This window comes from Mytilus galloprovincialis, chromosome 2 (genome assembly GCF_965363235.1).
Source record: "Mytilus galloprovincialis chromosome 2, xbMytGall1.hap1.1, whole genome shotgun sequence".
NCBI classification, from domain to species: Eukaryota; Metazoa; Mollusca; class Bivalvia; order Mytilida; family Mytilidae; genus Mytilus; species Mytilus galloprovincialis.
The window spans coordinates 105,944,228-105,971,233 of NC_134839.1; the positions used below are offsets into that span (position 1 = coordinate 105,944,228).

The 27,006-nt window shown below is 31.4% G+C and overlaps 1 protein-coding gene across 6 annotated transcripts in view; it reads left to right on the forward strand.

The window, feature by feature from the left end:
- Nucleotides 1-24,853, forward strand: part of LOC143065261 (uncharacterized) — a 30,864-nt gene extending 6,011 nt beyond the window's left edge. For 3 of the 6 annotated variants that reach the window (XM_076238720.1, XM_076238718.1, XM_076238719.1), the window contains exons 2-10: nt 2,936-3,110; nt 8,750-8,945; nt 11,161-11,292; nt 13,545-13,706; nt 15,644-15,768; nt 17,263-17,443; nt 17,988-18,165; nt 20,366-20,586; nt 21,002-24,853. In XM_076238720.1, coding sequence (XP_076094835.1) covers nt 3,006-3,110; nt 8,750-8,945; nt 11,161-11,292; nt 13,545-13,706; nt 15,644-15,768; nt 17,263-17,443; nt 17,988-18,165; nt 20,366-20,586; nt 21,002-21,126 — 1,425 coding nt within the window. In that variant the 5' untranslated portion in view covers nt 2,936-3,005 and the 3' untranslated portion in view covers nt 21,127-24,853. The remainder of the gene's footprint in view (nt 1-2,935; nt 3,111-8,749; nt 8,946-11,160; nt 11,293-13,544; nt 13,707-15,643; nt 15,769-17,262; nt 17,444-17,987; nt 18,166-20,365; nt 20,587-21,001) is intronic. The other 3 variants (XM_076238721.1, XM_076238722.1, XM_076238723.1) reach the window with 3 other exon arrangements.
- The last annotated feature ends 2,153 nt before the right edge of the window (nt 24,854-27,006 follow it).

A 27,006-nucleotide genomic window follows, 5' to 3' on the forward strand; every position in this document is an offset into this window, starting at 1 on the left:
TTTGAAACTTGTATTCAAGTAAATTTACAAACTTGGGGATTGAGCTTCAAAATTTAATGATTTTTTTTCCTTCTTCAAACTTAGCAGTTTAACTAATGGCAAATACATGTACATGTCTCTGTGAAATCAGATTTGAAAGTTTTGCTTTAAAGTTGCAAAGTTATGTATATATATGTTTGTTATTTGGCAATGTTTAGTTACTTAATACAATGAACATCAATCTAAGCAGGATAGGCAGATATTTTTAAGTTTCCTTGTGATTCAATCATTCTTTGAGTTCAAATTATAATGTCTCGTCCATGGAATCTTGACTCAAGAATTTTGCATATAAAAAAGTGTGCATAAGGAAAGCTAAATAAGTAGAGAAATACATTTTTGATGACACAGTTTTTTTTTTTTGTTTCAGTTTTGAATAAATTTGGTTTGATAACTTTAAAAACAAAAAAAATGTATGGAAGACCAGATAATAATCTCAATTTTTTTTCTGACACTTAATAAATTGTTAGTTTTAATATAAATCAATGATAGATTATTATTATTTCTACTGAATTCACATTTCTTTGTCTATATGCAATGTATACATTATGTATAGTAAAAGGGTGTAGTAAACTTGTAGTGTCTGATGTATAACAATGAATTAATATAAGCATATAAAAATTAATAATGAATTCAATTGCTCTATAATGTTATAGTCTCATAGAATATGTTAATACATTAATGAAAAAATCTATTTGGCACTGAATCAACATAAATTAGATGTAATGAGATATTTTGATTAAACATTGGTGGGCACAGTGTTATATTGGGAGAAAATCAATTTTGTCAATCTCTACATTAGAATTCTTGATACAACTCATTGCTTCTAAGAGTATAAAAATTCTGCATAATGGGGAAATTGGATTGTTATAATCAATAATGGAGGGTGCCCTGGGGAATATTTAGATAGTAAACAAATTAAACAGGAATCAATATGATGTTCTGGAAAGAAAGGTTTTATTTGTCTGATAAACATCGGTTGGATATTTAGTGGTGTATAATGGCAAATTGAGTTTTTAGCAAAACAATTTTTTTCTCAGTTTAACTTTTGTGTATCTTTAAAAAAAATTGGATAAAATAGAATAAGATGAATCAATATCAGGAATAATACTTTTGCATTTGTATGATAAGATATTGGGATATGTTAATTATCTCAAGATATTTTATCCTGTCTCTGTTATTGCAGAAGGCTACTATTAGAAATTGTCTGTTTCTCCTGACCACAGTCCTGATCATTGAATGTATCAAGAGTAGATAGACCAGAAGGCAGACATGTTTTAGTTTTCTTGTTAAAGATTATAAAAAAAAACTTTACTTGAGATTCTGAAATAAGTTTATTGTTATTGTGCGTGTTAGGGGATGGGGTGCTTTGTGAACCAGTGGTTTAAGAAGTTTATTTGCTGTGATCGCTAGCCTATCGACATTGAGGTATATTATGAATGCTGCTTGTGGCAAGGTGCACTTGACACCAATCTTGATTTACTAGGGTTTCCCTGGGGAAGGTTTTGGTTCTCTTGTGGGTACTCAGCCTTCCTCCAGTTTCTGTTCTTTGGTAAGGCTGTTGTCTCTTTGAAACATTCCCTGTTTCCATTTCTATTTTATCTATAAGTTTATTATTGAGGGATAACCTTTGCAATAATGTGGGTTTTTTCTTCACTAGTGAAAATTTTATGTTAAAAATTCAGAAATTGTTATTGTTTAGATTGAAAAGCTCTGTAAATTTTTTGTAATAATCTGTAGACATATTCTAATAACTTGTTAAAATCTTTGAAAGATTGGTCAACTTCCAAAGAAGATGTGTCAGTTTGCATTTGTCTTTACTGAAAATACATGTAGGGATTGCATTTCTATTGGCACTCAATATATTTATTTAATCTGAAAATGGCAGTTTTCAACTTATCCTTTAATATGATTGTATCATGTTTCCAAATCTTTTTCTTAACCACCAGGATAGATGGGAACCAAACATGTATTTTTTTGGCCTAAGATATATTGTATACTACTTCATTTGGTGTGAATTATAAAAATGAAAACAAAATCTTTTTGGAGGTTGAAAATTTAAATTAGATAACCAGATGTATTTATAGAAATGGTTTTATGCAGTTCGTATATGTGTACATGTATATACACAATTTTTGAAACACATTTATGCAATTCACATAAATTATTTATCAAATATTGTATATTTAAGTTAAGTCCCACTTCAACATTTAAAAAATTATTAAAAGAAAGTTTTAAGTTTTTGTTTCTCGAGACTCGTCATTCTTTTATTTGCAGCCTTTATTATGTTCATGACTAACACATAACTTGAACAAATCTAGAATTGAAAAAATTAATGCATCTAAACTTGGAATAAAATAATGATATTGATCATGAAATTGATTTTCCTGAAATCTTCATTGTAAATCAGTCATGCTTTTGAAGTTCTGAATCTAATTAGTGACAGAGTTCGTATTGATTATTCTGTGAAATAAAAAAAACATCAGCATTAGCAATACATTTTATGTCAATAATTAGAAACGAAGTATAGCCTCGCTTGATTCTGATTGGTCGATATCCTAGTAATATTTGATTGCAATGTCTTGAGGATTGGTTCGGGATTCTTATTCCGAGCTTATTTGGATATGATGATTATATCCAGGTATTATAATGAGGAGTCTTACTACAATCAAATATTCACATTGTCAATGTATAGAATTAATAATTAGTCTTCTCGGCAGGTGCTTAACATGATTTATTAATAATTAAAGAATTTACTTAAATCTCTTATCAATGCTCAAATACAAACTTTTATTGTGAAAAAACTTGACTTTTTCCCCCTTTTGGGTCCTGTGTCAATCATTTCTGCATCCATGTCTCTCATTTTCTACGAAGTTCAGGAATTTTGTTGTTTTTTCAGAGGACGGATTGCGACAGGTTTGGATTACCAATTATAAACCATCAAAGTGGCGCCCGTCGGAATAGACCCCATGGACATGGATGGGGACTCCAGTGATGAGGTAACATCTGAAGCCCTCAATGGAGAAACCAAGCCTGATGTCGCCAAACTTGCACAGTCCGCCATTATTAAGCAAGTAAGTGATACATTCCTGTGTAGGCAGGCTTCCATATTGAAGTCAACAGGTGGAAGTCTTGCATATGTTTAAACAGGTGGTAGAAATGATAATAATAAATGAGCACTCATTAGCAAATCTATGCTAATAGTATGAAAATTTTAAAGAAATGGACAAGAGTTGGAAATTGCAAAATTTATTCTAGAAACAGTCAATAGAATATTAAAAGTCTGAATTCAATATGGCAGAGGATATATTTTGTAGCTTTTTAAGTTTCATGTATATATATTTTCAGTTTTTACATATTTAATGGAAATGTTGATGAAATCTGGGTATATTATCTTAATAAAGGGTGGATATATTATTAATATAGCATGGGTATATTATGAAAGTTGAGGGCTGGCAGATTTCAATTAGGCATTTACAGTTCTACAGGCTTTTGGGATGGAGGGTAAAAGGATAAGAAATCATATATATAATTTTCAAGGTAAAACTACTTAATTATTTAAAGGAAATAAACTTTTATCCTACAATAGATCTAATTACCAAAATGTGTAAATATAGTATTTGATGTTTAATATATATTACAGTTATGTTTTCAAATATCATAGAATGACACATAGCAAAAATCAATATTCATTTAACTAGATAGGGTTGATTGTGCAGTTTGATTGAAAATTTATTGATGAATTGTCTTTTGCAGAATATTATTGACTTGACTAAGTGTTGTCATGGGTATTTCTAAAATGTGTACATTAAATGAAATATTAACCATGTTAACTTGCTTTGAAATGGACATAAAAAAATTATTTTATTGAATTGAAAATAGCTTTCATACACTGATTTCTATAGAGAAACTAAGCATTTAATAACATTTGTATTAGTGTTTTTGTTTGTTGACTTTTTAGTCATCACTAAGGATGATGGTAAAAATTTAGTTAGGACAGATTGTTTCAAATTGGCTGGGTGAACTTGTTTATTTCAAATTAAATTTACTAAAAGGGTTTCATGTACAAGTATTGACAAATATACTAGGATTGATAATTATAAGAGTTCTTGAAAAGTGGTGGTCAGAAAGGTCCTGACCATTTGGTGAAGAACCAACCACATACTTATATTTTGCCGTGGCAGATCCTTGTCAGTCTGTACATCCCAAAGTTGGTTCCCGTTTTCTGACTGTAGTTTGCCACAACCAAATGTAATGAAACATATACAAAATGCTTATTACCTCAAAACACATATCAAGTTTGAATTCTGGCATCATCACTAAACCTTTCTAGAGTTATGTCCCTTTACAAATGGAAAAAATCCTGAATTTGTTTCTGTTATATAACTTTAGTTTTCTTTAACCAAATGTTATGAAACCTATACACAATGCTTATAACCACAAAACACAGATCAATTATGAATTTTTGTGGCGTTACTTTAACCATTCTAAAGAAATGCCCCTTTACAAATGGAATAATACCCTTGCATCCGCAAGGATCCACCTTGCCACACTTGCGTTGTACCTTACGACCAACAGCATGGATATACTACAGACCAATACCAAGATTCCCGATCTTTTCCTGAAAATGACCAAGATTCCACACTGTTCAAGAAGAGGAGCAAGAGAAGAAGAAACCGCTACAACCGATGATTACACTAATAAGAAATCAAAACCACCTAGCTGAATTTATGACACTATGCAAAATTAACATAAAGATTTAACAGTCTCAACCATTACAATACTTTACCACCGGTTTAGAAAGAAGAAACCTGCTGGAAGCTCTTACAGATTCAACATCAAACCACATCAAAAGGTTTAATCATTAACACAACTCATAATTAAATATTTACGGATTTACCACTTTTTTAATTTCCAAAATGTGCGACGACCATACACTTCACACCATTTCCGACGCAATTGGAAGCAGTAACTCCAGGGTCCCAGAGCGAAGCCAGTTGACTGTACGAAATGAACAGTGAGGTGTTGTCCAATTTGGAATATTCACTAACATGATTATTTATTTAGATAACTACAACGTGCTATACCACCAAAGACCTCCCATGAGATTAACTACACAGAACGGGATAGATGTCAACCACACGAGATGCTGTTACCATTCAAGAAAACACTTACATTTCTATTTATATATTTTCTATTTTAATTTACTTTCACTTTCACTTTCTATTTATATAACATCACCATAACTACTATTATGTAACTTACACTTCCGGTTAAACCGCTAAACCGCAAGATTCATACTTCACTGTCATATTTCTTTGTATAATTGTCCTGATGATGCCTATCTACTAGGCGAAACATGTAGACCCAATAAACAGATACTATGCGGTAAAACATGAGTGTTGTTGTCTTTATTGTCGACAAATGGAATAATTGTTGAATTTTTCATTTCTGTTCACTATCTTAAGTTGGCCTCAACCAAATTTGATGAAACTTATACACAATGCTTATAACAATAAAATACAGATGAAGCATGAATTTTGGTGGTGTCACCTCTAACCATTCTTGAGTTATGCCTCTTTACAAATGGTAAAATTACTGAATATTTCATGTCTGTTCCCAAGTTTGCCTCAACCAAATGTTATGAAACTTGCGGGAGCATCATGTGTGTCCCATGGGCATATTCCCCATTTATTTGATATTTGTTTTAAGTGTATGAAGTTAATCAAGAATATAAGTCTGTTAAGTTTTAACCACCAGTAAAGAAGGTTTGAAAACAGCCTCAGTAGACAAAAAAAAAATAAACCATTAAAATCATCTACATTATAATATATAAGTCTGTTAAGTTTTAACCACCAGTAAAGAAGGTTTGAAAACAGCCTCAGTAGACAAAAAAAATAAACCATTAAAATCATCTACATTATAATATATAAGTCTGTTAAGTTTTAACCACCAGTAAAGAAGGTTTGAAAACAGCCTCAGTAGACAAAAAAAATAAACCATTAAAATCATCTACATTATAATATATAAGTCTGTTAAGTTTTAACCACCAGTAAAGAAGGTTTGAAAACAGCCTCAGTAGACAAAAAAATAAACCATTAAAATCATCTACATTATGATATATAAGTCTGTTAAGTTTTAACCACCAGTAAAGAAGGTTTGAAAACAGCCTCAGTAGACAAAAAAAATAAACCATTAAAATCATCTACATTATAATACTAATAAACCTTAAAAGAATTACTACCCTTCTTGGTACACTTATAAATTTCTCATTTATGTACAAAATATGTTTCTCTAAAAAATGTCTGCTTATTATTCATTTAGCTAATTCATTTTGTTTTTGCAGCAAATAAATTGAGTTGATTAAAAGATAGAATGGAAGGAAATACATGTTTTCCTGTAAAAAAAAATATATCCCACAAATTTAAAACACATCCTGAAAAATTATTGTTTTGCAAGGCAAATACACAAATGTCAGAAACTAAATACAATGTTCCAGAATGTGAAAGGATGCATTACATTATGAGTGTATGGATAAAACATTAAATTTCCTCAGTTCATAATGGACTTGGGATCTATCATTAGGTTAAGTTTTGTCCAGTGAAGTCCTTTATCTAGCATTTTACAGTTACATTGACTTTTTATTGTAAGCAATGTTTAATGGAGAACTTATTGATGTATTTGTAACACTGTGACATTGCTCCAAGTCTAAAAATGTAGATTATAAATTTTAAGCTGTAGATAGAGTTCTCAACTGGAATTTCATAAATTCATCTAAAATTTATCTAGGTTTTGATGAGTTCTATATATAATTATCTCTAGAAAAGTACCTACAATGTATTTATCATACCCCTGTTCTGAAGGAGGAGTGTAGATGGAGTGTTATCCTCTCCTCTGATGAAATTTCCTTCACATTTTCATCAGGAATGACAATTCAGAGCTTGCTATACAAAGGATATGTGTACATCTCAATCCTTTATCAACTTCCATTTTTAGCTTACAGATCTTCTTTTTTTTGTTCATCCTGTAAAGTTGATGGTTTTTGTTGACTAAACACGTAATTAGCAGACTGATGACACAAATTAAAATACTTGCCACCCTGAAAGTAAACCTATAGATTCAGTTTTAAGATTTTTAATTTTCTATAAAGCGAGAAGCACAAAATAAATCAATAGACAGATTGGCAAAGCCTGTTTAAATTGTCTAAATGCACATTAAGTCTTAAATAAAGTGGTTTCGGATCAAATACTGGTTCAAGAAATCTTATTTCACACAGTAAATTTATGTTTTGTTATGTGCAATGCCATTCTTTTTTGCCTCAAAGACCAACAAAATAGAACCAATTAACTAGATTCAGGCAGATGGAATTTTACATAAAATAAATGAAATTCTGTTATTCCTTTTACCAGATTGCCCTCACTGCTTTTGAAGACAAATAGGAATTTACTTTCATCCAATAGCCCTAGATTTATATTCATTATTGTTTTCATCAGGTTAATGTGAAAAGGAAATTGAGTTTTGTGTCCAATGTAAAAAAGCTGAATTATTGATCCAAGCAAATCTATAATTCTTCTAAGGCAGTAAATTAAAGCTGTATAATAAGATAAGAAACTGTTGTTTGACAAGAGAAATATTGATTATTCCATGATTTTATCTTTGTTATCCAAGACTTTCTTTTGAGATTTTCTTTTTATAGATGGTTTAGAGATTTCTGCTCAAGAAAAAATGATTAATATTAAATATTAAAAGTGTTTTGGATTGGATTACATATAACTTAAATGTTTTTTTAGAAGAACATGAAGAAATGCTTATAGTTCTGAAAAAAGAAGACCTACCATTCCATATTTTAGCTCCCTTATTGTTGGCCATCATTAATATTACTCTCCAAGAGCTAAAAAAAGTATTTGTCAAAATGATCATTTTAGATAATACTTTTGACTGATTTTATTGGTGATAATGTCTTCTTATCCAATGTTAGCTAGTAAAAACTAATTCCACCACTCATTAAATGAATGGTATACCTTTTCCTTTTGTTAGATCACCTCACCGAAGGGTCAAGTAAAGTTTTCTCATCACCTGGTGTCTGTTGTTGATGTTCATCATTGCCATCAGTTAGCTTTAGCTTTCATTCACAAAAATATTCTTCACTAAAACTTCAAGGCCAATTGGAATCAAACTTGACCATAATTATCATTAGTGTACCTATTTATAGATTGTTTCTGATGATCTTGCCTACTAACCAACATAGCCTACATGGCTAAAACAGAATAAAGGGGTAAAAGGTAAATTTTATTTGTTATCTTGAGAACAGCTACAGATAAGAAAATATGAGGATGAATTATTTTTTCAGAATGTTGAAATTAGATAATGAAAAAACTATGAACAGCATAAAAGATCAACTGAACAAGATCTGCAATATATCAACTAATAACACATTGTTGTCAATATAATGGAATTTTATATGCAACTGTCATATAAGTGAAAGGTTTAGCAAGCTGTAATCTGTTATTTTCTATGCCAGAAAAGCCTGTACCAAGTCAGGGATATGACAGTTGTTTTCCATTCATTTGTAACAGACATATTATATAGGTAAAAATTTCAAAAATTGGGGTACATCAGTCAACATTTTGACAGTGTTATAATCCTAATCACTTACAGTAACCTCCCTTTGAAATGTTCAATCTGTATAACAAACAACACATATAATTTTCAGGATGTTATGCTCTCAGCAACCAGTACACAGTCCCCCTTGGCGACTGTTTCATCAGTTTTCACCATGCCAACCATTTCCATGCCTACAGTATCCATGGCAACCAGTGCCCTTGGAGGGTTGACAGATCACTTGTTTATGTCCCATCTTCCATCAGCTACAGACTCACCATCCCATGGTGATGGCAAATTAGATAATGGTAATATGAAAATTCTATGTTCAAGTACTCATATCAATTATTATGATTTTAAATAGTGTATTCATTCTAATCTGTATGTAATATGCTTTTTTTGTACATACCAGTATCCAGTTGGGGTTTGAGGGTTTGAAAACAAATAAGCACTGTTAAAGTTGACATTCTGTTTGAATTGTAACTGTTAAATTTGAGTAGAGTAGAGTTGTCACTGGTTCAGACATACTTATAAATATAATTATTTCTGTGACTGTATCTTACATTAATTTGTAGGATCCTTTACTATAGATAATTTAGCTGATCTGTAAAAATAACATCTTCATGCCTTATATATCATGTACTGTAGTACGACACTAGATTAAAACTGACGTGGAAAGGTAACACCCGGCCACCAAAAGCTTAATTTTATATATATGTACATATATCACAATATGACAAAAGAAACAAATGATTGAATTCACAGCATGATCTTAAGAAATAGTGTTGGAAATTGCCATGACCATTACATTTGACAAAGTAAATGGACAGCATAATCCAATTTGTCAATAACTTATAAAAATTTTTATAACCAGAACACCACTACATAGAAATTAAGTTCTGTCATGCAAGGAAATTTTCTTAGTTTAAATTTGGACGAGATTTTTATTTAAAGAGATGTGGTTTGATTGCCAATGAGACAACTATCAACCTGAAACCAAAGGACAGAGATGTTAACTACTTTAGGTCACCATACTTCAACAATACACAAAACACCACACTAAAGTCAGGTTAAAAGGTCAAGGTTAAACAATGAAAAAGGGGACAGCACCAGCTGGATTCATGCTAAAAACAATAACCAAAAAACAATTATGACAGATGACAACACAGGCGGAAACCCGATTGAAATAGAACAAAAGAATCGAAGCTCTTTGTTAGAGAAGGCGATAAATGCTTACTGTAATATTTACTATAGTAACAAAAAATTTAAAAGTTAATAGAAACAAATAAAATGACTATTTTCTTCTCACTTACAAAGTGTTCTATTATAAAAACACTATTTGCATAAGGTTTCAATTTATCTATTACATAATTAATTCAGAAAAATTAGATATCAAGTCGACGACATGGGTATCTATCAAGTTGGATGTAGAAAATACATAACCTTTGATTTTTTTTTTAAAAAATACCATGGACGAAGAACATATCAATCTATTAGTGCATTAATTTTCGTGTCTGCCCTTCCATTATGTGACTCAAGAAAAAATTCTAAAAAATGGGTAACAATTGTATCGAAAAGAGAAAATCGAGCGGACCTTTTTATGTTAGGGTGTGTTTGAGTTAACTATTTTGTCTTGAAAACGTACAAAGCAGGAATATTTGATACATCATCTTGCTTCAGATTCTATCATTTTTATATATCAAACCTACAGGTTGACTTTATAACATAAAAAAAATCACAGTACTAAAAGATGAAATATATGGGTCAAGTGAAATACCTATCTAATAAATTGTAAAAATAGAATAGGTGTGTTCGAATGGCTATTTTTTAACTTAAAGTACTTGACGACAGTCTTTCAAGTTGGATGATGAAAATGCATAATTTCAAAAAAAATATTTTTCTGTGTGTGATAACTAAAGGTAAGAGTCTTCAACCACTAAAAAAATCTAGTCTGCCCTTCCACGAAATATTTAATTGGAATTTTTTTAAATGTCTATGAATTTTTCAAAAATTCCACCTGACAACCGATCAGACAATAGTTTTCAGTTGAATCAATGCAGACAAGATCATTAACTGACGCTCATTAGCTAGTAGATACATTTGTCTTTTAAAATACAACTGACATATAAGGATCGTAATGGTGCTATGCAGATAAATTTATCGGTTTTCAAGAGCAAAATTGGCAGCGCGTCATCCCTACAATGGCTATTGTGAAAATTAACTGGCGTTATGGGGAGATAATTTTGACGAAGTAGAATCCTGACTGAACAAACAACAAAACAGTTAACTAAATACCATGGGCACATAAAGAATTTGCCGGTTTAAACATGTTTGTAGGTGCTCAATCCTTCCCCTAACCAGTGGTGTAACAGTACATTTACTCAAAACTCAATAACAAATACATACTTTCCCAGACTTAAAAACTGCACCAATATAAAGTCTTTTGACTGTACTTCTTCTGTTTGTTTAATCTGTTCACTTTGTTTGAGCATGTATAATGTATTAGAATATTTTTAATTGTAGGTGCAATTACATCAATGTCTAGTCCTTCACACTTGTTTGGTCAGCCCCAGGTGGCAGCACCACAGTTTTTCCTTACAGGTCAGTCTGTTCAAGGACAAGGTCTTCAGCAGCTGCTGATACCAGTTTCTACTGGTAAGCAGATTGTTGTGTCCACTTTATTTGTGTTGTCATAGTGATATATGTTCTCAAAACTGAACATAAAAATTGAATACCAATTGTAAACTTTAGGCTATGAAGAAAAGTTTGAAGGATAAAACATATAAAAAACAACTAGTGGTATGAATACTATATAGCTTTTTGAAGAAGCAGTTTTGAGAATTCTATCAAATATTTCTTACATATTTTCAAACTTTTCTAGTCATTAATTTGAGTAATTTATTTTATTATTTTCCTACTGATTGAATAAAAGTAGATGTTGAGTAAAACAAGTCAACCAAAGATTTCATCTTTTGGTATTCAATCATTAGGACTACATGATTTTGCATGGCAAGCTTTAAATCATTTAAACCCTAAAAACAAATATGTTATTGAATCTAAAGGAAAGACAAAATACATCATTTTTTAAAAGACAAACAATTTATGATTACTACTTAAGGATGTACACCTCTGAAAGGCCAAACATTTCTAGAATTAAACTTTTTTTCTAAACCTGATTTTTGGGTCTATATGACTGTAAAAAAATAATTGGTGAAGAAAAAATCATAAGGTAGTGCACTTCTTTTTTTGCTACAGCCCTCTGAAAGTACCCAATTTTGGTGATTTTTCATCAATTTTTACCCATTTTTGGGCTATTATAGTGAAAAAAATCACAGTTCCACAATTAAACTTTTTTTCATACTCTCAATAAAGATGAAGGGGACCAATCTGAATAAATTCAACTAATAAAAACTATAGGTAGATGTTAATATAAGAAAGTTTTATAATATTTTGATGCTTTTTAAGTGTCAAATTTACCATGTTGTCAATTTGTAAATTTGTGATTTTTCTCTAAAGAACAAAATGCATATTTTTTCAACTTCCTTGTTATAAATGATTGAAAAAAGACATATCTAGGAAATTTGAAAAGAAAAAGTTATATGGGATGTTTATGTTTCTGGTAAAATATTTTTTTGTACCCCTCACCCATTTTTCTCAAAATTTCACTCAAAAAGACTGACTTGATTAGTAATAAAATTTGAAAATTTCATTACTCAAAAACTACTTATTGGAAATACACAATTCTTTCACAGAGTTAAGTTTGATTATGATAATTATCAAATTCATTGCTATTTTCCACTTATATCACATGTTTTGGAAATTATTCTAGAACGAGATTTCAATGAGACAGAACGAGACTGAAATGTCAGAAGAATACATCCTTAAGGTTTATAGTTATGGAGTATTTTTTCATAAGATATTTATACATGTTAAAACACTTCTTCAATGGAGGAGTATACTGGTAAACCTTGTGACACATTTTTCTTGCATTTGTATCAGCAAATACAAATTTGGTTTCAGGGATTATATAAGTTGCTAAACCATATGATGGGTTTTCAGATTCATCACTCAACAACTTCTGGTTTACTGAACACTTAAATCATTTTACACATCAGTAGCCAACTTGAAAATTTTCGTCACATTTTTCTCAGCGCTACAATACAAGGATTTCTGAAATTTGATCTAGGGTTTATATAAGTCAGCTATACTGTCTGCTGCGTTTTCAGATTAGCTATACTGTCTGTTGCGTTTTCAGATTCATCACTCAGCAACTTCCTATTAATGAAATATTTGGCCGTGTGGTATCATCAGTGAGCAGTAGCTCACAGTTTCACTTGTTTTTCAATATGTTGAATGAACTAAAAAAACAATTGTTGCACATTTATCCAGAACTAAACTTAAACTTTCACATGTATACAAAACTTTCTTATACATTTGCACATTTCTTTTAAAGATTGGAAATCTCTTAATAGAACAGTGTTGAAAAAAACTGGGGTGTGCTTGTCAGATGAAATATGATAATAAAAAGACGTTAGAACATAAAAGAGTTCAAGTTTAATTTCCCTCACAATCTTGCAATTGTAAAAGGAAAATGGGGATTTCTAGGATGCTTAAGAGCCTCAAAATTATGTAGGATAAAAAAAAATAAATTCAGACTCCCATTCAAAATTACTCTTGTCTGATTCATAGTCTAATTTCACACAGTACATACTACTTTCTGGAATAATGAATTTTCTTGTAATGTTGGAAGATGTCCTAGATCTTAAATTAAAACCTATACCAGATAGAATTTTATTTTCTACATTGATATAACTATATTATTTGGTTCTGAATAAAAGTACAATGTTTATAAAAATAAACCTTTCATGTAATTAGTTACTTAAGGCATGCTAACATTGTTTTAACAGGCAATGGCCAACAACAATTTATTAGTATTCCTGTTTCCTTGGCAACAGGTGGTAACCAGCAGATACAGTTATTGACAACATCCAATGGTCAGATAATAGCAACAAATTTAGCCAACATACCAGGCTTAACACAACCATTAAACCTCAACATCAATTCCAATAGTGAGTATGCCAGACTTGAAACCGCCCTTTAAACCCCAAGGTCAAATCAAATAGTGAGTATGCCAGACTTAACACAGTCATTAAGTCATCAGTTCGAAACAGCAAGTATGCCAGACTTGACATCACTATTAAATCTCAAGGTCAAATCCAATAGTGAGTATACCAGACTTAAAACCGCCATTAAATCCAAATGTCAGTTCTAATAGTGAGTATACATATCTTGTATTTTAAACAATTTACAGTGTAACCTGCCTAATCCGATGCCTGAGTATTCCAACATCCTGCCTTAACAGACACATTTTCATGGTCCAAAATATGCCTATCCTTTCAGAAGAAACCTGGGTATTCCCACACCCTGCTTAATCCGACATTTTTTTCTGGTCCCTCAGTGTGTCGGATTAGGCAAGTTACACCGTATAACTTTGCAATATACAGTCAAACCTGATTAAACCGGACCCTGAATAAACCGGTTTCCTGTCCATTCCGGCCGAAAATGAAAGTCCCATATTTTTCCCTTCAAAGTCTTTGTTAAAATACCCTTTGTATTACGAATTCCGGTCTAATTATGAAGTCCCAATACTCTTAATTACATTAATTATTACCTGTCAAAACTGGTTTGTCTAATTAATTTCAATGATCGATATGCAATCAAAACATATTTGTTTATACAATATGGCTTTTCATGATTATCAATTAGTCTGATGTTAAACTGTGAACTTACAATCGTGCAGTAGTGAGCTGTATTATTTATTTAAATATTATAAACGTGTCAATTAAACGAAAAGACACACTGAATATATCTCGGATTGAACTTACGATGTAACTTGGATAAACAAATTTAAATCACGGAGTAAGAAATTTACGTGATTTCGAAATCCTCGGCTTCCTGTTGTGAACCCCTAAACAATCACCTTGATAATGAAAAACTCCCGGATGACAACAATCAATGTAATGTACACTGTACGACAACGTTTCGAAAGTGATGAAATTACGTTTGATAATATTCTGGCTTTTTAATCGGCCATTTCAACATTTCAAATTAATGATCATGGAAGTAAATCGAAACTCTCGTCTCACAATCCAAACAACACGAGCATTATGACGCAAATGCAAACAATGAAAAACGAAGTGAAAGTATTTTGATTTATCAGATATAATTTAATATCAGAGAGAACTTTTACATGCAAAATACCAGACGTCACAAGTCATTAACTTCCGGTCAAAACGGAAACCTGTATAAAATGGCTCACTGTCCAAACCGGCCCTTTTTCATAGTCCCGTATCCGGCCGGTTTATACAGGTTTTACTGTACCTAAATAATAGAAATATTCTTACTTGTGAAAAATTATCAACATGTGCGGGATCTTGTTGGTTTCATCAGCAGCCAAGAAGTATAATACTGTGTATCATACCTGCCAACTGTCACTATTTGCGAGGGATTTCTCTTTGGATGAAAGCTCCCAAATGGAAATTTTGAAATAGCTTTTTTGTCCACAATTTTAAACAAAATAGTTAATTTTACAATGGCTATATGCTTTAAAAAGTATGAAGAAGCCAGAATACAACAGTAAGATACATTTGAAGGCCCCCTTGAAGGTTTTTTAAGACTGAAATAGCCATCATGCATGTAAAACACCCATGGGAATTTTGAACAGTTGGCAGGTATGGTGGATTCATTTATTTTCGTGGGTATCAATTTTCGTGGATTGCTGAAATCTTTTATATTCATGGATAATTGATTTCATGGTTTTGCAAATCACTGATTATAAACATGATAAAGGCTATTGAAAAGTGTTTTCGTTGAACATTTGAATTTGTGGTTCACCTGTTCTTACAAAACTAACAAAATTTGGTAAATCAGCGAATAATAATGAATCCACAATATATATCTGTTTCACTATAAATGATAATTGTTATTTCTACTTTTGTTGTTGCAGGCAGCAGTCAGTCATCCAATTCATTACATAATCATCTGAGTGCTGGATTAGCCAGTCAGCTTAGTAACCTTCCTTCACTGCTGTCAGCTAATGCTCAAAGTCAGATACTTGCTTTAGGGCAGCAGGTACGTTATCATTCTTTAACTCATTCGCCCCCAAGACATTTTTGGAAAATCAGGCATTTTCGAAAATTTGCAAAAATATTTTCTCGTGGGTTTGAACCCACCCCCAGTGAAAAATGGTGATTTTCCGTCTATTTTCCGATTTCAAAACGACCTTGAGAGGTGAACACTGACACGACTGTGTTTTTTTGTCATTCAAGTATTACCCTATAGTTACAGTAGTCCATTCATGCTAGCTGGGAGTATATTGGACTTCAGTGTCTTGCTTGGGAATTATTATTGTCAAGTCAGGTCTGCCTAAATGTCCGTTTTTATGGATTTTTGACAAAACGGTGACCTAGATTTTACAGACTAGATTCCTATTGGCCATAGTATACCTCGTCGTGTTCCTATACCACCTATGCATGCATATATGATAATAGTTTTTGCCAACAGTCACTTCCAGTTACGTAGTGGCCATCAAAAGATGCCCACCCCCACCGGATTTTGGCTACTTTTCATGTTTTTCCGATTTTGAACTCTTAAACGGCTTTCAAAGTGCCATATTTTCATGAACAGACATCTGAGAAGAGTTGCTGGACCATGAACTGCTTGGTTTAAGTCCCTGCTATCATGACAGTTCAGCTGGGGCAGTTCAAAAAAGTATGGAGGGTCATACGGGCCATCAAAGAATGGTTGTCGCCATCACGCCTACAGGCGGGATTGGGGGTTAAAGGGTTAAAAGAGCACAATTACTAGTTGTTGCTGAATAGCTTATACAACAGTTTCATTTCAGTTACAGTTGTAGAACTGTCATATTTACACAAAATAAAAATTCAAAAATGAGTACATTTGAAATACTAAACACATCCTGTTTAATTGAAATCTAAAGTCCTGCAAATAAACAAAGTATGTGTAAAAACAGTGTGTATATGCTTTTTATTATGCCCCATATATTGGCATTATGTTTTCTGGTCCGTGTGTCCGTTTGTCCGTCTCACTTCAGGTTAAAGTTCTTGGTCAAGGTAGTTTTTGATGATGTTGAAGTCCTATCAACTTCAAACTTAGTACACATGTTCCTTATGATATAATCTTTCTATTTTTAATGCCAAATAAGAGTTTTGAACCCAATTTCACCGTCCAATGACCATAGAAAATTAAAGTGTGATAAGGGCATCCGTGTACTATGGACACATTCTTGTTAAATTATTGATTCATTACTTCCCAAATTATATCTGTTTTATAATTATACCCAATCAAATAAGTAAGGGTTATGATGTTTTTTATACTTCACATCCATTGGACTTTGTTGATGATCATTATATATTTTTATATATTTAACAGATTCATTTCCTTTTCATTTAAAGTCCTTTCAAAGTTGACTCATTAAAATGTCTTGATTATCAGAAGAAATCTAAGTTAGGAACCATTGTTTTTCTAAGAGCACAGATATACTCATATTGAATTGGGGGCAAAGTCATGTTAGCATGCTCTATAAATTTCTTTTATTGTTAACAGGTATTAAATCCATTGACATTGACACCTACCGTCACCTCATCATCACACTCATCAATGAACGGTCAGTCACGACAGACATCATCTCCGACAACACCAAAGAGATTATCATTAGTATCACAAAGTCCCACATCAACATCTACCATTGATGGTTTACCACCGAGCGTCAGTCAATTACTTCCACGTAAGTTAATAACATTCAAAAACTGCTGTTTTAAAAAACACATTGAAAAACATTACTATTCTCTTGCATATGTATACCAAGTATGGACCATTGTTTCCAGTTTGTCCATTCCTTATCATGTTATAACTTAAAGTTTTGGTTTAAGTAGATAGCAGAAGATGTGGTATGAGTGCCAAGGTAGTTTTCCAGTTAAAAATAGATGCCAACTGTACCATGTGTACCATAAAAAATTCATAAAAATTCATTGAAAACTGACAGCACATCACCATGGTTTAAAAGGAAATGATAAAAAAAGACAAACAACAATTAAAAAAATACACTACACAAAAAACAAAGGATTGAGAAACAAAAACCCTCCCAGAAACCATCGGTGAACACATATGCTCTGAAAGTATCAGCATTCCGGCTCTACTAGTGGTACCTCCTGGTTGTTTATCTGGGACATTCCTAAATGACACGATGAAGGAAAAGAGGAAGTAATTGTGGTTAGGAATACTGGATCATTAATTTACCACATGTATATTTGTTCATTTAAATATTTCAGATACTGTAGGTAACTCTACTGAGAGTACAACAGTAGATGGTATTAACTTAGATGAAATAAAAGAATTTGCCAAACAGTTTAAAATCCGCCGTTTATCGTTAGGATTAACACAGACACAAGTTGGTCAGGCATTGAGTGCTACAGAGGGACCGGCATACAGTCAGTCAGCCATCTGCAGGTAAATATGATTTGAAAATATAAATGAAATAAAAGCCTTAAGGATCTATATGGTATATGTAAATGAGATGGCAATCATTGTATGATTGCCAATGAGGCAATAAAATGTCTAAACAATTTATAACAGGAAGCCAACAGCCTGATTTATGATAAATCAATAAATAAAAAACAGATTATAGATAGGGAATAACAACAACAATATGCAGGCTCATGACTTAGGAGTCAGGATGGGCACATAAAGAATGTGGTTGAGTTAAACATATTTACATAAGAACAGACGGTAAAAGTCTGGGAAATAGCTTGACTCATCACATTGTTGACAAGCACAAAAAACACAAAAATAAAAAAAGGTAAAGTGCTGACCTAAGAATACTCCCAGTTATTGAAGCTAGTTTAAATGCCAGTAACAACCCAGTAGCCAGTACTTCGTTACTGGCATGAACATACGGATTTTTTGTGTTATTAAAATTTGCTGTTACAAAATATTATAAATTATTATAAATTAAGGAATGTATCTCCCTCATGCAAAGCTCTGATTCCTTTCACGGATTTGGCTATACTTTTTGGACCTTTTTGATTATAGCTCTTCATCTTTTATATAAGCTTTGGATTTCAAATATTTTGGCCACGAGCATCACTGAAGAGACATGTATTGTCGAAATGCGCATCTGGTGCAACAAAATTGGTACCGTTAATTTTATTACTACCACTGGGTCGATGCCTCTGCTGGTGGACTATTAGTCCCCGAGGGTATCACCAGCCCAGTAGCCAGTACTTCGTTACTGGCATGAACATACGGATTTTTTGTGTTATTAAAATTTGCTGTTACAAAATATTATAAATTATTATAAATTAAGGAATGTATCTCCCTCATGCAAAGCTCTGATTCCTTTCACGGATTTGGCTATACTTTTTGGACCTTTTTGATTATAGCTCTTCATCTTTTATATAAGCTTTGGATTTCAAATATTTTGGCCACGAGCATCACTGAAGAGACATGTATTGTCGAAATGCGCATCTGGTGCAACAAAATTGGTACCGTTAATTTTATTACTACCACTGGGTCGATGCCTCTGCTGGTGGACTATTAGTCCCCGAGGGTATCACCAGCCCAGTAGCCAGTACTTCGTTACTGGCATGAACATACGGATTTTTTGTGTTATTAAAATTTGCTGTTACAAAATATTATAAATTATTATAAATTAAGGAATGTATCTCCCTCATGCAAAGCTCTGATTCCTTTCACGGATTTGGCTATACTTTTTGGACCTTTTTGATTATAGCTCTTCATCTTTTATATAAGCTTTGGATTTCAAATATTTTGGCCACGAGCATCACTGAAGAGACATGTATTGTCGAAATGCGCATCTGGTGCAACAAAATTGGTACCGTTAATTTTATTACTACCACTGGGTCGATGCCTCTGCTGGTGGACTATTAGTCCCCGAGGGTATCACCAGCCCAGTAGCCAGTACTTCGTTACTGGCATGAACATACGGATTTTTTGTGTTATTAAAATTTGCTGTTACAAAATATTATAAATTATTATAAATTAAGGAATGTATCTCCCTCATGCAAAGCTCTGATTCCTTTCACGGATTTGGCTATACTTTTTGGACCTTTTTGATTATAGCTCTTCATCTTTTATATAAGCTTTGGATTTCAAATATTTTGGCCACGAGCATCACTGAAGAGACATGTATTGTCGAAATGCGCATCTGGTGCAACAAAATTGGTACCGTTAATTTTATTACTACCACTGGGTCGATGCCTCTGCTGGTGGACTATTAGTCCCCGAGGGTATCACCAGCCCAGTAGCCAGTACTTCGTTACTGGCATGAACATACGGATTTTTTGTGTTATTAAAATTTGCTGTTACAAAATATTATAAATTATTATAAATTAAGGAATGTATCTCCCTCATGCAAAGCTCTGATTCCTTTCACGGATTTGGCTATACTTTTTGGACCTTTTTGATTATAGCTCTTCATCTTTTATATAAGCTTTGGATTTCAAATATTTTGGCCACGAGCATCACTGAAGAGACATGTATTGTCGAAATGCGCATCTGGTGCAACAAAATTGGTACCGTTAATTTTATTATAAATAAACTAAAGTATCAGTCAGTTCAAGAGATTAAATGTTAAGACATAATTTTAACTTATTGAACTGATTATACAAACTAACATTTTTTCTTCCAGATTTGAAAAATTAGACATTACACCAAAAAGTGCACAAAAAATAAAACCTGTTTTAGAGAGGTGGATGATGGAAGCTGAGGAACGATATAGAAACGGTGTCAATAACTTGACAGATTTTATAGGTAGTGAACCATCAAAGAAACGCAAACGACGGACATCCTTTACACCAGCTGCGTTAGAAGTATTAAATAATTTCTTTGAAATAAACACACATCCATCAGGTAGGTTCTATTTAATGTACAAGTTAATATATTTCAATGTGCTATTTGATGCTGTGTGGGATACAGATTGTGAATTATCCTTACTGAAGGAATAAATATATGGTTATAACAACAGTCAAATTGAGGCTACAAAATCATTATGGAAGGGAAGATTTGGTCAGACATTCTGGAGACGCTGAATTATACAGAGATGATCTCAAATTATTGCATTACTTGATTGGGATTTTACAACAAATGATTTAAAATACGTTGATTTATTGATATAAATTAATGAAGTACATTCAATTTTTTCATAATCTTTGATTATGTGGACATATTTTATTTGTGAGATTTTTTTTTTAGCTTGAGTAGCTTCCAAGATTTATTTCTATTAAAAACTCAAATGAACATTTTACTCATTTCTTTTTATTTTCAGGTGCTGAGATGACCGAGTTGTCAGAAAAATTGAACTATGATCGAGAAGTGATTCGTGTCTGGTTCTGTAACAAAAGACAAGCTTTAAAAAATACAATAAAGAAATTGAAACAAGAAACACCATGATAATTGTCTCAATACCGTGGTCACAGGGTACTTAGAAATACATGTAATAAGCTGTTTCTTATTAACAGTCAAAGTATAGAATACAAGTCTTCAACAACCAGTGAATAGTTAAATTTTATTAACTTCTATTAATATCAGTTGTAGTGTTTAAAGCATCCTGGATTTATTGAAGTTCAGTAGTATACTTTGCTTTACTGGTATAATTATATTGCCCACAGAGATAGCAGTCGAGAGAGACTTGGGAGTGCTGTTTCCAGTATCAAATACATCAACAGTTGTTAAACTTTGTGATATAAGTAACACAGGAGGGACACATCTCTGGACTATCAGTTGTTTAAATGGACTCGGAATCTCTTTTCACTATTTTTTTTAATGAACAAAAGTCATCATTGACAATATACTGTTTAATTATCAGTTTATAAAAAAAATACTATATTTTTTTTAATTTCACTACATTATTATTTTTTCTCAAACTGCCAAAAGAAAGAACATTTCTTTCAGTTAAAGAAATGTATTTTCCTATTTTGAAATAGTCACTTTTTCAAACTATGATCCTACAATCATAAATTAAGATAATTGATAACTACATAGTATTTAATCCAAATTTTGATCTGCTGATATTTTAGAATGACCTTAAATGGTGATTAGTCTCATTCTTTGTATGATCACTTCCATCAAAGTTTTATAAATGTAGAAACCATAAATATGGGTCAGAGGCAAACAACAAAATGTGCAATATCTAAGGCATGTACTAATAGCATTTATTTTTGAGTTTTATTCAAACTATAAGTGTAGTCTAATGTATGCATCATATTTAAGACCTGTTTTGTATAGGTAAACAAGCTGTGTGTTTTTTTTTAATTTATTGTGTTCAGTTCTTATGGAGCAGCTATTAAAATGTCACAACTTGTAAACATCCTAAAAGGACAACAATGTCATCAAACAATTACAACTTGAAAACATTATCCTTTAAGGACAACAATGTCATCAAACAATTACAATGTAAAAACATTATCCTTTAAGGACAACAATGTCATCAGCACAATTAAAAAGTTTTTACTTAGTGTATAAATATGTTACACTAATGGTACAATAGTCCCAGACTAAAATCATACCAAATATTATTAAAACAGTTACATGGTAAGAATTGTCTTGCTGTGGTTAATAGGTTGTCACAGATAAGGTTGTCTATGATTATTTAAAGTTATAATGTGTACTTCTAATATGTTACAGTAATATTTTGATTATCAAACTTTTTATTGAAGTGGCTAATGAAAATGTTAATATTGTTTTCTTAATAATGATTGAATTTGTTTTATCAATTGCAAGACCAGAGTGCTTGTCCTTATAGTATCTGTCAACACAAAACTACGTAATTAAAAAAAGGTGTAGGTTAATTGATCACCACAATACCATAGGTACCATCAAAAGTAAACAGATTAGCTATCAGATATGTGACTGCTGTTGTGAGGGGGGAATGGTATATGTAATGTTCACAAGTTAAGTAGACCTTATTGATATTTACTAGCTTCCCTAGAAATGGATACTTTTTCAAGACATCAAAGTTGTAATTTTATACAGCTGTTATCATAATGCTAGCAAGGTAAAGATTTGGTTTCTTGCTTGCTTTGTTTGTATTAATGTTAACTCCGACTACTTATATAGTTTGCAGATGTCCATCTTTATTACAGCGCTTAAGCAAATTTTAAAACAAACACAGCAAGCAAGCCAAACAAACCTTTAACTTGCTATTATTATGATAACAGCTGTAAAATACAAAATTATTACATAGCAGTTGAATGTAAACAAAGAAGTAAAGAATTCAGCTGGAAAAAAGTAAAAGTAAAAACTGATCCATGGTGTTGTGTGTTTGTTATCAGTAGAAACCTATTGAAATTGATATTTTCCATTCTTCAGTAAAATAACTGAATATGCCATTATTTTGTGTTCAGCATGTTCAGTTGATTTAGACCTATTTGTGATATTATACATTGGTCTCAGAAATTCTAGAATGAATTCATCAATAAGATTGACAATATTAGAACATTGTCTACAGAGATTTTATCGTTGTTATTGTTGTTAGTGTTTATATACATTTTATAGTACAACATTGTTAGAACTTTTTTATTATTTATTATTTTGGTCAGAATTTGTTATAAGCTTATACATTTTATATATAAACTATTTCATCATTTTCATCATCTTTTTGTGCAATATGAAATTAGCATTACTTCATAATCGTCCTTGTTAAAAATAAATCAAAGATTTTCATAAGATAATTTGTTAAAACTTAATCATGTACTTTACATGGTACAAGATATTGCAAAACATGAGTAAATATGTTACATTTCATTCATATCCTGTTCGTGAAATAAATCAATTTTTTATTGTTTGAAATTTCTTCTGAAACTTGTTATTTGGCTAATAACAACTTTTTGATTTTTATTGTTGGATGAAGATTTAATGTTGCGGGTATACTTTATAGATTTCTGTATGTTTTTTTCAGATACTGTACAAATTATCAAACTTTGAAACATGTCACAATGTAAGGTTTTGTACTGGCATTTTACGTCGTGCATGTTTTCGGGATTCAAAATCATTTCTGCTAATGGTTGCAGAATTTTTGGACATGAAAACTTTAAAAGTACTGATACAATCAGATATGTATTTATAGACTTAATTGAAGTCATGTTACAAACACAATTTTACTTATTTGTATATTTACAGCATAACTTTAGTAAAATTGTAATTCTCATTCAGCTTAAAAGGCAGTATGAAGTTGTATTTTATAATTTGTTTTAATTGAATGTATTATTGTACAGTATAGAATTCAGTGTACATATCCATTATATTATTTATTTTAATCCATTTTAATAGTGCAATTTCTCGCATTAAATTAGAAAATTGCAAATTTAATGTAGCTTTTAATTTGTTATCAACACTTTTTTATTTTAAATATTTTTTATATAGTATATGTGAACAGAAAATCCATTCTTCCAATTTTGTGTTTTACTGGACATTTCTTCCTTCATTCTCTTTATTTTTATCATTCCACTATTATTTTCCACATTAATAAGATTTATTCGTCAATTACAGATTTTGTATCTTTATAACTCTATAAAATAACACCAAAATTATCAAGATAAAAATATTATGTTTAAAATCCTTTTGTATAGATCACAATAACAGTAATGACAGCATGTAAACATTCATCAAGTAATATAATTACTTTGTATTATAACTTAATATTCTGTTCTATGGAGTATAAGGCATTTTAACAACAATTTTTAGACCCCTGTACCAATACTGTTTGGCCAAAATTAATGAGGATTATTAAGTTTCATAATATCTGTTGCAGAAGATATCATAAAAGCAGTCGAAATAAGAAATTCTGTACTACTAATAAACAGATAAATTTATCTATTTAAACTGAAGTTTTTGTATCACCATTGTTCTGTTTGTTTTTTAAATATTTGCATTTTTATAAAGAGAATATGAATCATAACGGGTAAATTTTATACTGTTAAGTAGGGGAGGGGGATAGAGTTACGAAATCCATTAGATAAATGTGTTAAGTATTACTATGGAATATAGATCTGTGTGGAAGTCTAGTCAGTTTTTAGTTTCAGCTTTTTTGAATATGTGGTGCTAAACGTTGTCAGTGCTTTTCATTGTTAATGTCTTGTAATGATGTTTAAACCATCTCATTAATAAATGTAAAAATAGATTTGTTTTATCTCAAGAAAATACAAGTTGTTGATGAAAAGCTAGTGATGATATGGTGTATCAATTCATAACACAAAATAACTACTGTCACACAGAAACAACTCATAGGGGCCTTCAACATGGAGCAAAACTGTCACCTTGCTGCAAGAATTACACCAGTTACAGGGGAATTCTAAAAAGTTGATTATTACTATACATTAATTTATGAACACAGCTGTAAGATAATATGAACAATCAACAATTTATATCAGCAATGAAATCTAACAAACATAACAATATCACTTTTGAATGCATAAACATTTAGACCACCGTGAGCACAACAAGATATGCAAGATAACTTTGCAGGAAATTACATATAAACAAGGCAATTAAAACAATTGGACTGCACAAAAATATAAAATAAATGAAATGGATCAAAGCAGGAAAATAAAGTAGCACAAATGAGAGAGAGAAACAATAAATATGCAGAACTGAAAAAATATAATACACCTTGAGCACATGTTATAGCTCCTGACAGGTTGAGAAACATTTAAACAACTATAGGGGGAACAACAAGATATATGTTGAGATAACTTTGTAGAACTTTCTATATGGCAAATACTATGGGAGGACAGCATATAAACAATTCAAAAAAACTTGACAAAAACTGGAAATAGTACCTCAAAAATAAATATGCCATAAGGGTTAAATTATAAAAGCATACACCTGAAGGAAAGGATACTGCCCTTCGGTCCCACAACACAAGAGACAAACCACTAACATGATAAGAAAAAAGAGGATATGGTGCATCAATTCTTTACACACAATCACAGTGTTATATCTTCAGTCTTCTTGCTGACTTCATTTTATAAAATTATGACTCCAAGGGGATTGAGAGATTGCCATATACTTGGTTGTTTACTTGAATAATGCATGCTGATGTTCAAAAGGCTGATTGGCATTACATCACCCCACATCTATACATATTAAATAAGTTTCTAATCAGAATATTCCCTATAATACCAAAATGATAGAATGGCAGTCACTTTTAATACCTAAATGACAAATTTATATATTGATTTCATTGTGTACCTCAAAAGTCAAATGCTTTCCTTCTCTCATGACTAATATATATATATATATGTAATGAAGAAAAGCATAACCAATACCGAGTAGCTCTAAGGGCCATGTAATCTTATTCAATCACACTGCTGTTCTAAACAATTCAGTGTGATACTATCATGAAATCAAACAGAAGGATTACAGACCAAAAAACATAATGCTCTTTAAAAGTGGGGAATCAAAAGTGTGGAAAACTGATTACGGTAAGTGATTTTTTTTAAGTCTAAGGACCATAACTATGATCAAAAATCGCACTTGATCAGTAATTTGTCATGATAAAACTAAATTCCAATTGTCAAATCAATGACTTGCAAGTGGGAAGAAAAAAAGTGTGGAAATTTGATTTGCTGGACAGACGAAAGAAGTGAAAACCTAAAGTTTCCGTCCACTGTGCTGGAAGGTGGACTAAAAATACATATCTTGTCATATTTTTTGACAAAAAATACACTTAAAGCCATCATGAAGATAAATAGATTTGACAAATATCTCTTGGTTTTAAGTATGTGGTTTTAATTGCATCTATTCCAGCTCCACATTCCTACTAATTATTACATAGTAAATGCCCCCACCTTAAAAGGGTGGAGACAAAAATTCTCAATGGAAATGAGATGTGCCACAGTAATACAACTGCATACCAAATATCATCAGTGGTTCCCCTTAAAATGACCTTATCACGATTTAAACAAAGTATTATCACTGTCACCACAGAAACATCATCCCTTAGTATGGTGATCATTTTGGATTATAAATAAAACCAAAATTACACTGAATATCCAATCATAATCCAATAATATTTAAATGACAAATAAGCATAAATTTTGTAAATAATTTTTATTCTTGAAAAAATAGGTACATTATTGAGAAAATAATCTAATGAAGACAGCACTGCATTGTTATAAAGTAACTTTTCGTAATTAAATATTCATGGAAGACAGTCATTCAATATTGAACAACAATATAAAAGAGTTTGTGTGTGACTATACATCATTTGTAATATCGTGTCAAATTTACCTAAAGAGCCAAGCAGAAGGATGACCAACAATACACCTTATC